We start from the raw sequence: 13373 nt of genomic DNA on the forward strand, positions 1-13373 counted from the left end.
ATTGCATCTGAGCTCTTAGAGTGTGCAGCTCTCCTTTTCTTTTTCAAGATGTTCTTTAGCTGACCTGAACCACGCTGGACTGAGCTGGCCTGGTTACACATCCACCATAGTTGCTGGAACGGTACTGGACAGAAAATAAGTGTCAGCACAGTTTGGTTCAATAGTGTGAAAGGAGACCTGGGAAGCAACTAAAATGTTAATATGAAGATGTTATGAGTTAGGTCTAACTAGGAGTTAGGATCTCATCCCACCGCATATAAAATGTCTGTTTTGGAAGCAGGGGTTGTTCCTAAGCTGATGTTCAGATATTCACACCACAGACCAATGAGACCAGGGCTGTTATGGTCACAGTTGGCTTTGCTTTCATCCCCCTTCTTCTCTCAGAACAGTTAATTTGGCAGCCACAGAGACAGTGGCTGAATCCCAAATGGCACCCTAATTCCCTATATAGTGCATTATGTTTGACCAGGACCCATAGGGCTGCTATTCGGGACGCAGACACACTGTCTCCATCTCACATAATACAGAGTCGGTCTTGCCTTCTGCTTTGTGGATATCGAGTTACATAAGAACTATTGAGTTAAGTAATCAGGATGGTAGATTAAAGAATACACTTATTATGTCAAGTGTTTGGGAATGCACATTATTGGTTAATGTGTGTCGGGGTGGGTGTGTGTGTGTGTGCATGTGCTTCTGTCTGTCATTTCTGTCTGTCCATGTGTCCATCTCTCCGCCCTTTCTGTCTGTCCGTTCTCTCAGTTATCTCTCAGAGGAGGCCAGTAGATCCAGTCATACTTGAGTGAGATGCCATGTCTCTCTGTCTGTCAGTGTCTGTCTCTCTGTTCTGACTATGCCTCACCTCATGTGTTTGATGCAGGCCTGTGCCCACCGTTGGAAGAACGTCTACTATGACTCTGAGCTCATCCTTCCCCATGGTTACTGTTCCATCATCCCTCCTACGCTACAGGGCCGGACCCAAGCCCTGATCCCCTGCTATGAAGGTACAGAAGTACACACACACATACACACACCAACTGTACAGGACAGGACCCAAGCCCTAATCCCTTGGTAAGAAGGTACAGTAATGTCCTCAATGGTTCTCAATCTTTTTGGATTACTCTACCCCTAATTAGATTTTTCTCTGCCTGAAGTACCCCCTCATGAACGATTGATCGTCTATTTTCTCATGAGTCTTCCAACGTAACCCCTGCTTATAGGCCAGTTACTCTTATAGGTAATAGCACCCCATGTTGAGAAACACTGCTTTACATCCACTTCATGATGGATTAGATCAAGTAATGTAGAATAATTTCCTTCCTGGTAAACTATGCATACACAGATGCTTCCTTCTACCGACAAACAGACAGGCAGTAAGGTCATGGTTACTGCATGTTAATTTCAATGGAATTCTTCCATCAGCCAAATTGACTCACACTGTACACAACTTATAGACACAGACAGACACAGAGACTTTACCAAAGTTGATAAGTAGGATGAGGGGGAGAGGGCTTGTGTGTGTGTGTGTGTGTGTGTGTGTGTGTGTGTGTGTGTGTGTGTGTGTGTGTGTGTGTGTGTGTGTGTGTGTGTGTGTGTGTGTGTGTGTGTGTGTGTGTGTGTGTGTGTGTGTGTGTGTTTAAGCTGTGTACACGCTCGGCCCCAGGTTAGACAGTGCAGGTAGTTTATCATGGCACACGTTCTCTCCGGCTGTGATGCCCGTTCTCGCGGGCTCTCGTGCGTGGTCCCGCAAGGGGCTGCGTGTGGGGGACCCCGCACGACGAACTTCCGACGACACAGCGGTTGTAGGCCTGATCACCGACAACGATGAGACAGCCTATAGGGTGGAGGTCAGAGACCTGGCAGTGTGGTGCCAGGACAACAACCTCTCCCTCAATGTGATCAAGACAAAGGAGATGATCGTGGACTACAGGAAAAGGTGGGCCGAGCACACCCCCATTCTTATCGATGGGGCTGTAGTGGAGCAGGTTGAGAGCTTCAAGTTCCTTGGTGTCCACATCACCAACAAACTATCATGTTCCAAACACACCAAGACAGTCGTGAAGAGGGCACAACAAAGCCTATTCCCCCTCAGGAAACTGAAAAGATTTGTCATGGGTCCTCAGATCCTCAAAAAGTTTTACAGCTTCACCATCGAGAGCATCCTGACTGGTTGCATGGCCGCCTGGTATGGCAACTGCTGGGCTTCCGACCGCAACGCGCTACAGAGGGTAGTGCGTACGGCCCAGTACATCACTGGGGGCAAGGTTCCTGCCATCCAGGACCTCTATACCAGGCAGTGTCAGAGGAAGGCCCTAAAAATTGACAAAGACTCCAGCCACCCTAATCAGAAACTGTTCTCTCTGCTGCCACACGTCAAGCGGTACCGGAGCGCCAAGTCTAGGTCCAAGAGGCTTCTAAACAGCTTTTACCCCAAGCCATAAGACTGCTGAACAGCTAATCAAATGGCTACCCAGACTATTTGCATTGACCCCCTCCCCCCTTTTTCTACGCTGCTGCTACTCTCTTTACCCCTACCTACATGTACATATTACCTCATTACCTCGACTAACCTGGCCCTCGCACATTGACTCGGTAACGGGTCATTTCCCTAGAATGTTCTATACAAGTGTCATGGCTTGCGTCCTAAATGGCACCCTATTCCCTACATAGTGCACTACTTTTGACCACAGACAAATTTCATTACATTATGCGTTTTGATTCGGCCAAGTGAGTTTATTTTTCAAATGAAGGCAGGCCTTTATTTCTTGATTGGACTCGCAGGTTTAGATTTTTTATTTAAAAAAAATGTCCTTCCTTTCTGCTATTGCTTCCAATCTCACGGAGCCACTGCAGCTAGGCATGCGCGCACACACATACATACACACACACACACACACACACACACACTTCAGCTAGGCCTCAGATGGGGCCATGTGTACCCTGTGATTCAGAGATATCCAAGCCCAATATTGTTCTGTAACTCGAGAGGTAGTGTCCCCCCAAGTGTGAGTTTATGTTGAATGTTGCCTTACTCTGTAGTTTGTAACTCTGCTTCCTAAATGTCACCCTATCCCCTACATAGTGCAATACTTTTGACCAGTGCCCATAGTGAATCCCATAGGGCTCTGGTCAAAAGTAGTGCACTATATAGGGAATAGGGTGACATTTGTAACAAAGCCTAACTTTCTTCCTCCTGATTCCAGATTCCTATTTGGCTCGCGCTGAAGACTTTGACTAGGTCCATATGGAATACAGAAATAAGAGGAGTGAAAGTGCTGGCTAAGACACAAAGCGAAATCATTTGTGGTTTGTTTTTTCTTTGCAGACTATAAGCAGAAGTATGGGGAAGAGCACGGCTCGTGCCAAGCGGGGATAGCGGGCGTTTTTACTGAGGTCAGTAGCAGTGCATTCTCCATGTTCAACTTTTCTCTTCTTCTAATACATGTGATACTGCTTCTGTCTCTGTTAGTTCAGTCATACTGTTTGGAGGTTGCTCTTTCAGTCTGGGATATGTTTTAATGCTCGAATACACATGCACACTCACACACACACACACACACACACACACACACACACACACACACACACACACACACACACACACACACACACACACACACACACACACACACACACACACACACACACACACACACACACACCGGACACACACACACTGGACAGACACAGACGCACCGGACACACACACTCACCACAAACACAAACAAACACACAGACGGCAGTCATAGTGCTTTTAGCAACGCGCATGCCCCGTCCACTTGAGAATCTGTCTTTTTCAGCCATCTATGTCCTGTGTTTGAGGGGTGAAAAATCCAATTGTCACTTCAATCTCGCAGGATTGAATGCTTTCATTTTACTCCTGCGACTCTTTTATACTCATGTTTGTGCCTGTCGTTTTTTCTCGTTAACGTTACGACCATGGAAATGTTTGTAATGACATGTCAAACAAACCACAGTAATGGCTGAAATGGGCTCAATGGAATACATTGGCTATAAGAGCATTAAAGCTTTGTCGGGAATTTAAGATCTCGACACTTACATCACAAGAAAGAGAAGAAAGATAACTTTATTTTGTGGAATTTTAAAAAGTAATCATTTGACACAGGTGAAATGTTTACAAATGAAATGCGCTGAAATAAAAGCAACTTCGGAAACTGAACACTGGGATTATAGTGGTATTATTTCTGATCTAGCAAACAACGTAAAGTATGTATAGAAAGAGGTAATCTAGAGCCAAGTGCGTAGAGTTTTTATCTGACGGTATCCTGCTATTGACACACAAGTTGAATTATGCAATAGAACATGACAACAACAGTAATTAATGAAAGGAAAAGGGGGATACCTAGTCAGTTGTACAACTGAATGCATTCAACTGAAATGTGTCTTCCGTATTTAACCCGACCCCTCTGAATCAGAGAGGTGCGGGGGGCTGACTTAACCGACCTCCAATGAGGCAGTCTAGATAGCACAGGTGAGTGCAGGCAGACAGGGGAAGGTTTTGTGGTTTCAGCCCTGTTCTACGCCTTTAAGTTAATTCATATATGCAAGTCAAAAAGAAAGTTGTATGGACTCACTCTGTGTGGAATAATAGTGTTTAACATGATTTTTGAATGACTACCTCATCTCTGTACCCTACACATACAGTTGAAGTCGGAAGTTTACATACACCTTAGCCAAATACATTTAAACTCAGTTTTTCACAATTCCTGACATTTAATCCAAGTAAAATGTCCTTGTTTTAGGTCAGTTAGGATCACCACTTTATTTTAAGAATGTGAAATGTCAGAATAATAGTAGAGAGAATTATTTATTTCAGCTTTTATTTATTTCATCACATTCCCAGTGGGTCAGAAGTTTACATACACTCAATTAGTATTTGGTAGCATTTCCTTTACATTGTTTAACTTGGGTCAAACGTTTCGGGTAGCCTTCCACAAGCTTCCCAAAATAAGTTGGGTGAATTTTGACCCATTCCTCCTGACAGAGCTGGTGTAACTGAGTCAGGTTTGAAGGCCTCCTTCCTCACACACACTTTTTCAGTTCTGCCCACACATTTTCTATGGGATTGAGATCAGGTGTTTGTGATGGCCACTCCAATACCTTGATTTTGCTGTCCTTAAGCCATTTTGCCACAACTTTGGAAGTATGCTTGGGGTCATTGTCCATTTGGAAGACCCAATAGAGACCAAGCTTTAAATTCCTGACTGATGTCTTGAGATGTTGCTTCAATATATCCACATAGTTTTCCATCATCATGATGCCACCATTTTGTGAAGTGCACCAGTCCCTCCTGCAGCAAAGCACCCCCACAACATAATGCTGCCACCCCCGTGCTTCACGGTTGGGATGGTGTTCTTCGGCTTGCAAGCATCCCCCTTTTTCCTCCAAACGTAACGATGGTCATTATGGCCAAACAGTTCTATTTTTGTTTCATCAGACCAGAGGACATTTCTCCAAAAAGTACGATCTTTTTCCCCATGTGCAGTTGCAAACCGTAGTCTGGCTTTTTTAATGGTGGTTTTGGAGCAGTGGCTTCTTCTTTGCTGAGGGGCCTTTCAGGTTATGTCGATATAGGACTTGTTTTACTGTGGATATAGATACTTTTGTACCTGTTTCCTCCAGCATCTTCACAAGGTCCTTTGCTGTTCTGGGATTGATTTACAATTTTCGCACCAAAGTGCGTTCATCTCTAGGAGACAGAACGCGTCTCCTTCCTGAGCAGTATGACGGCTGCGTGGTCCCATGGTGTTTATACTTGCGCACTATTGTTTGTACAGATGAATGTGGTACCTTCAGGCGTTTGGGAGTTGCTCCCAAGGATGAACCAGACTTGTGGAGGTCTACAATTGTTTTTCTGAGGTCTTGGCTGATTTCTTTTGATTTTCCCATGATGTCAAGCAAAGAGGCACTGAGTTTGAAGATAGGCCTTGAAATACATCCACAGGTACACCTCAAATTGACTCAAATGATGTCAATTAGCCTATCAGAAGCTACTACAGCTATGACACCATTTTCTGGAACTTTCCAAGCTGTTTAAAGGCACAGTCAACTTAGTGTATGTAAACTTCTGACCCACTGGAATTGTGATACAGTGAAATAATCTGTCTGTAAACAATTGTTGGAAAAATTACTTGTGTCATGCACAAAGTAGATGTCCTAACCGACTTGCCAAATGTATAGTTTGTTAACAAGAAATTTGTGGAGTGGTTGAAAAATGAGTTTTAATGACGCCAACCTAAGTGTATGTAAACTTCCGACTTCAACTGTATATGTAAAGTCCCTCAGTCGTGTATTGACTTTCAAGCACAGATTCAACCACAAAGACCACAGAGGTTTTCCAATGCCTCACAAAGAAGGGCACTTATTGGTAGATAGGTAAAAGAAAAGGAGACACTGAATATCCCTTTGAGCATGGTGAAGTTATTAATTACACTTTGGATGGTGTATCAATACACCCAGTCACTACAAAGACACAGGTGTCCTTTCTAACTCCGTTGCCGGAGAGGAAGGAAACTGCTCAGGGATTTCACAATGAGGCCAATGGTGAATTTAAACAGTTACAGAGTTTAATGGCTGTGATAGGAGAAAACTGAGGATGGATCAACAACATTGGAGTTATTCTACAATACTAACCTAAATGACAGAGTGAAAATAAGGAAGTCTGTACAGAATAAAAATATTCTAAAACATGCATCCTGTTTGCAATAAGGCACTAAAGTAACACTGCAAAAAATGTGGCAAATAAATTCACTTTTTGTCCTGAATACGAAGCATTATGTTTGGGTCAAATCCAACACAACACTTCACTAAGGTACAATCTTCATGTTTTCAAGGATGACAAAATCCTAGAGGAAAATTTGCTTCAGTCTGCTTTCCAACAGACACCAGGAGACAAATTCACCTTTCAACAGGACAATAACCTAAAACTCAATACCAAATATACACTGGAGTTGCTTAGCAAGACGACATTGAATGATCCTGACTGGCCTAGTTACAGTTTTGACTTAAATCGGCTTGAAAATCTATGGCAAGACTTGAAAATGGCTGTCTAGCAATGATCAACAACCAACTTGACAGAGCTTGAAGAGTTTTAAAATGGGCAAATATTGTACAAGCCAGGTGTGCAGAGCTTTCAGACACTTACCCAGAAAGACTCTGTAATCGCTGCTGAAGGTGATTCTAACATTTATTGACTCAGGTGGTTGAATACTTAGTGCATTCGGAAACTATACAGACCCCTTGACTTTTTCCACATTTTGTTACAGCCTTATTCAACTTTGTTGAAGCACCTTTGGCAGCGATTACAGCCTCGAGTCTTCTTGGTTATGATGCTACAAGCTTGGCACATCTGTATTTGGGGAGTTTCTCCCATTCTTCTCTGCAGATCCTCTCAAGCTCTGTCAGGTTGGATTGGGAGCGTCGCTGCACAGCTACTTTCAGGTCTCTCCAGAGATGTACCATCGGGTTCAAGTCCAGGCTCTGGCTGGGCCACTCAAGGACATTCAGAGACTTGTCCCGAAGCCACTCCTGCTTTGTCTTGGCTGTGTGCTAATGGTTGTTGTCCTGTTGGAAGGTGAACCTTCACCCCCAGTCTGAGGTCCTGAGCGCTTTGGAGCAGGTTTTCATCAAGGATCTCTCTGTACTTTTCTCCGTTCATCTTTCCCTCAGTCCTGACTAGTCTCCCAGTCCCTGCCGCTGAAATACATCCCCACAGCATGATACTGCCACCATGGCTCACCGTAGGGATGGTGCCAGGTTTCCTCCAGACGTGATGCTTGGCGTTCAGGCCATAGAGTTCAATCTTGGTTTCATCAGACCAGAGAATCTTGTTTCTCATGGTCTGAGAGTGTGTAGGTGCCTTTTAGCAAACTCCAAGTGGGCTGTTATGTGCCTTTTACTGAGGAGTGGCTTCTGTCTGGCCACTCTACCATAAAGGCCTGATTGGTAGAGTGTTGCAGGGATGGTTGTCCTTCTGGAAGGTTCTCCCATCTCCACAGAGGAACTCTGGAGCTCTTTCAGAGTGACCAATGGGTTCTTGGTTACCTCCCTGACCAAGGCCCTTCTCCGATTGCTCAGTTTGGTCGTGCGGCCAGCCCTAGGAAGAGTCTTGGTTGTTCCAAACTTCTTCAATTTAAGACTGATGGAGGCCACAGTGTTCTTGGTGACCTTCAATGCTGCAGAAATGTTTTGGTACCCTTCCCCAGATCTGTGCCTCGACACAATCCTGTCTCGGAGCTCTGCGGACAATTTCTTCGACCTCGTGGCTTGGTTTTTGCTCTGACATGCACTGTCAACTGTGGGACCTTATATAGACTGGTGTGTGCCTTTCAAAATCATGTCCAATAAATGTAATTTACCACAGGTGGACTCCAATCAAGTTGTAGAAACATCTCAAGGATGATCAATGGAAACAGGATGCACCTGAGCTCAATTTCAAGTGATATAGAAAACCTGTTTTCGCTTTGTCATTCTGGGGTATTGTGTGTAGATTGAAGAGGAAATTGTTTTATTTAATCCATTTTAGAATAAGGCTGTGTATTAGTTTTTTATTTTTCATTCATCTTGAAACATTTTTAGAATGTTTCTTCCACTTTCACAATACAGAGTATTTGTGTAGATAAAAAAAATGACAAATCCATTTGAATTCCAATTTGTAACATAATTATTTATTTTTTAAGTCAAGGGGTGTGAGTACTTTCTGCAGGCACTCTATTTATGCAAATTATGCACATATAATTGAATTTATTTCACAATTTACAGTACCAGTCAAAAGTTTTAGAACAGCTACTCATTCAAAGCTTTTTCTTTATTTTGACTATTTTCTACATTGTAGAATAATAGTGAAGACATCAAAACTATGAAATAACACATATGGAATCATGTAGTAACCAAAAAAGTGTTAAACAAATCAAAATCTATTTTATATTTGAGATGCTTCAAAGTAGCCACCCTTTGCCTTGATGACAGCTTTGCACACTCTTGGCATTCTCTCAACCAGCTTCATGAGGTAGTCACCTGAATGCATTTCAATTAACAGGTGTGCCTTGTTAAAAGTTCATTTGTGGAATTTCTTTCCTTCTTAATGTGTTTGAGCCAATCAGTTGTGCAGGGATAAGGGGTGGTATACAGAAGATAGCCCTATTTGGTAAAAGACCAAATCCATTTCATGGCAAAAACAGCTCAAATAAGCAAAGAGGAAATGACAGTCCAACATTACTTTAAGACATGAAGGTCAGTCAATCTTGGCCCAAGCAAGTAGGTGTGTCCAAACTTTTGACTGGTACTGTATATTGAATACTTGAATTCCCACCTAAACTCCATTCATTATTTGTCCGTGCCAGTTTTATGTGCTATAATTCATTCAATACCTGATGGTTTTGGAGTGCCTTCATCCATTGTCTAACTGAGGCATTTATTAGAATTATTTTTTTAAACATTTGAGCAATTTTGATGACAAAGAAATCTACCAAAGCCATGTTAGTCTCCTTACTCATTCCTGTTTCCATAGGCTACTAAGAGGGTCTGTGTTAACCTGACTTGACCTCTCTGATACACTGTAAGCCTTGTTCCTCCCATAAAGTGAGAGTGTCAGAAGGAAATAAAGATTTATTTTGCTTTCACAGCGGAAACACACAAGTCAGTTAAGAACAAATTCTTATTTACAATGACGGCCTACCCCGGCCTAACCCGGACGACACTGGGCCAATTGTGCGCCGCCCTATGGGACTCCCAATCACGGCCGGTTGTGATACAGCCTGGAATCGAACCAGGGTCTTTAGTGAGTGCCTTAGACTGCTGCGCCACTCGGGAGCCCCATAGCTCTCTGGTCAAAATGTGTGCACTATATAGGGGATAGGGTGCCATTTGGTACACCGCCATTCTCTTTGTACTTAGTCTGTGCTTTTGATGAGGTGAAATAAGGACATATCAAAGAGGTAGTGCACCGTTTAAAGTTGTGCCAGTCCATTCAAGTGTAATCAGTAATTTGACTTATTGAGTTATTTGCTGAGCTGTCTGAATGTCTCTGTCTGTGTGCCCAGAGAAGAGCAGTGTTCTGTTCTATTCTGATCAGGCACTGGAACATAACAACACCACCACCATTATCTTACCTGACAGAGAGTAGCAGTCCAAGCCCAAAACCAGGTCTGTCTTTCAAATTGCTGAGCTGTCTGTATGCCAAGAGAAGTCTTCCTATTTGAGGAGCATCACCTAACAGCAGTAGTGTCCAGAACCCAAGTCCATCTATCAAATCAGTTCAGATCATTATTTCATTCTACTGTGGCTCCAGATCATATAAGAACTTTGCATAGTTAACCTTCAAAAGGAATGAAAAAATAAAGTTATGCAATTTAGAAATCTAAAAAAGGTTTCAAGTTACCATCAAATCAGTTCAGACCACAGACCATCATTTCACTCTGCACCCCATACTGTGTGGTATCTAGCCTGGAAACCAGACTGCAGCCTGTGGGGAATCTTAGCCTGGCTCCAACCTGAATATCACTCAGTTTCATTGTTTCACTTCACAGGTTCAGTCTGGAACTACACCAATAGACAGACACTTGGACTGTCTAGATGAGAAATGATTTAGTTTGGATTCCAGGCTGTGTGGAATCAATACTGTATGAGACCTTTGCATAGTGCACGGCTGAACATTTATAAGGAATGGGAAAATAAGTTATGTAAGAGTAGGAATAGCGATGAGCATCCAAGTTGCATGTCAAGGTTGTGTTACCAGAAGGTCGGGGGGTTGTTGGACTCAACAACGGAGTCGTCTGAACAAAGGAGCAAAGGAACAACACATTTTTTCCACCGCAGACTATCCATACACAGACAAGCGAAGAGCTGTCAGACTCTTGGACAGCATTTCGATACAGAATGTCAGAATCTGAGGAATGTTAGATATAATGGACAGCTGTTGTTCTTAACCTTTGTCTCTGAATTGTAGCTAATGTCTTAGTATTCTAGTGTTTCACAGATGTGTGACAACAGGAGGACAACATTCTGACATTCTAAAAATGAAGTGACAGCAGGATGTATCTGACATTCTAGAATCTAGTGAAAGCGGGATGTATCTGACATTCTAGAATCTAGTGAAAGCGGGATGTATCTGACATTCTAGAATCTAGTGAAAGCGGGATGTATCTGACATTCTAGAATCTAGTGAAAGCGGGATGTATCTGACATTCTAGAATCTAGTGAAAGCGGGATGTATCTGACATTCTAGAATCTAGTGAAAGCGGGATGTATCTGACATTCTAGAATCTAGTGAAAGCGGGATGTATCTGACATTCTAGAATCTAGTGAAAGCGGGATGTATCTGACATTCTAGAATCTTGATTTGACCATCAAATCAAGGACTGACTGACCAATCAACTCCAGATGTTTGTTTCTTTACTTCCTGACTAGATAATTTCTTGTCATTCCATTAGACTTTTTGATGTTTTGTAACTTTTGTTAGGTCGACTGTGAGAGATGGGTGGTAAATTTGGAGTCACTGACCTGATGTTTTTGTTGTTTGCTTATTTGATTTTAATTTGCTCTGTCTGTTGTAGGTATATGCAGGGGTGAAAGTAACCAGTACAGTACAGGAGTACTGGCAAAATAAATTGTGTGGGTACACCGAAACATCTGAACATGAGCCTATATCACAATAATTAAAACAAAGATCCCAAGAAAGCTGTAGGCCATTTCACTATTATTTATCATTACCGCATGTCAGTGTAATTACAAATGAGCAAATGGACTTGAAACCTGAGGAAGTACGCTCCAAAATGCGGTGTGGTTCCAAAATAACAGTGACATTTTGCCAAGGCAGAGATAAGTGGCCAAAACGCGTACAGACAGCAGTAGACGGATCAATACAGGTCAAAAGTCCTATTTGAAAATCGCAGAATGTCATTCATTACACTTTTTGGTGTTTTCTAATAGATGTCTCTTTCCATTCATCAAATGGCTGGTGCACAGTGCACTGTATGGATGTGGGAATGATTTTAGAGTGGACAAACATGCACAGGCAGCCAGGCTTAAAGGAGCCTTTTCAAGTGATTGTTTGACAATCAGATGAAAATATCAGGACTGGTTGTGTTTATGCCACATTAAAAGGCAATACATTTTAAAGGTGTGTGCACACATAGACGGTCCCATACTGGCATAGCCACGGGAAGTAGTTTGGGGGTGGGGGTGCTAAAAAAAAAAATCTTGCTGCCGCTGAAGACATCTATATTGGTCAGCTAATACGGAATTGGTAAAGGCAAAGGCACAGTGCACTATTTTTGTGGGGGGGGAAATCAACTAAATGTATTGGAGTGTTTATCAGCATTTGTAACTGGAGTCTGATAATTATCTCTACAAAACAGTTAATCTGATAATACTTGTGGAATATAAAAATACTTGCTTGATATACAGTACCAGTCAAATGTTTGGACACACCTACTCATTCCAGGGTTTTTCTTTATTTTTACTATTTTCTACATTGTAGAATAATAGTGAAGACATTAAAACTATGAAATAACACATATGGAATCATGTAGTAACCAAAAAAAAGTGTTAAACAAATCAAAATATATTTTATATTTGAGACTCTTCAAAGTAGCCACCCTTTGCCTTGATGACATGACATCTTTGCACAATCGCAGAGAAAGGGACAGGGCAACAACTCTTACAATTCCAACTATTGAATCTTACAAGATACTGTTCTTAATTATACAACTAACTTTTTTTGCCGAAGCTGAAAAAAATTAAATCTTCCTGCACTACAGATGTCTACAGTATATTGGTCTGTTAATACTAGTAAAGCCCCAGTGCACTAGTTTTGTGAGAAAAAAAATATATATATGTTGTATTAATATATTTTTTAATTATGATTTTTCAGTCGGGTGCTGCACCGTCCTCAGGACCCATACTTCCTGCAGTTATGTGTACTGGGAATACATTTTATCTACTTTCACCCCTGGGTATATGTATTATTTTGCTGAGTCAGAAGGCTAATAAATCTCTATGGCTGTGTTTACACAGTCAGTCCAATTCAAATCTTTTGTCAATTGTTTGCATATCTGATACCTATCGGCAATGGTGGAAAAAGTACCAAATTGTCATACTTGAGTTAAGTTAAGATACCTTAATAGAAAATGGATGAAGTAAAAGTGAAAGTCACACAGTACAATACTACTTGAGTAAAAGTCTAAAAGTATTTGGTTTTAAATATACTTAAGTATCAAAAGTAAATGTAATTGCTCAAATATACTTAACTATCAAAGGTAAAGGTATCAATAATTTCAAATTCCTTCTATTAAGCAAACCAGGTGACACAATTTTCTTTTTTTTAAATGTACCTATATTTAGGGGAACACCAAAAT

The 13373-nt window shown here is 41.9% G+C and overlaps 1 protein-coding gene across 1 annotated transcript in view; it reads left to right on the forward strand.

The window, feature by feature from the left end:
• itga9 (integrin, alpha 9) overlaps nt 1–13373 on the forward strand; it is a 125997-nt gene that overhangs the window by 15343 nt on the left and 97281 nt on the right. Inside the window, exons 4-5 of the mRNA XM_038975156.1 lie at nt 878–1001; nt 3323–3390. Coding sequence (XP_038831084.1) covers nt 878–1001; nt 3323–3390 — 192 coding nt within the window. The remainder of the gene's footprint in view (nt 1–877; nt 1002–3322; nt 3391–13373) is intronic.

This window comes from Salvelinus namaycush, chromosome 35 (genome assembly GCF_016432855.1).
Source record: "Salvelinus namaycush isolate Seneca chromosome 35, SaNama_1.0, whole genome shotgun sequence".
NCBI classification, from domain to species: Eukaryota; Metazoa; Chordata; class Actinopteri; order Salmoniformes; family Salmonidae; genus Salvelinus; species Salvelinus namaycush.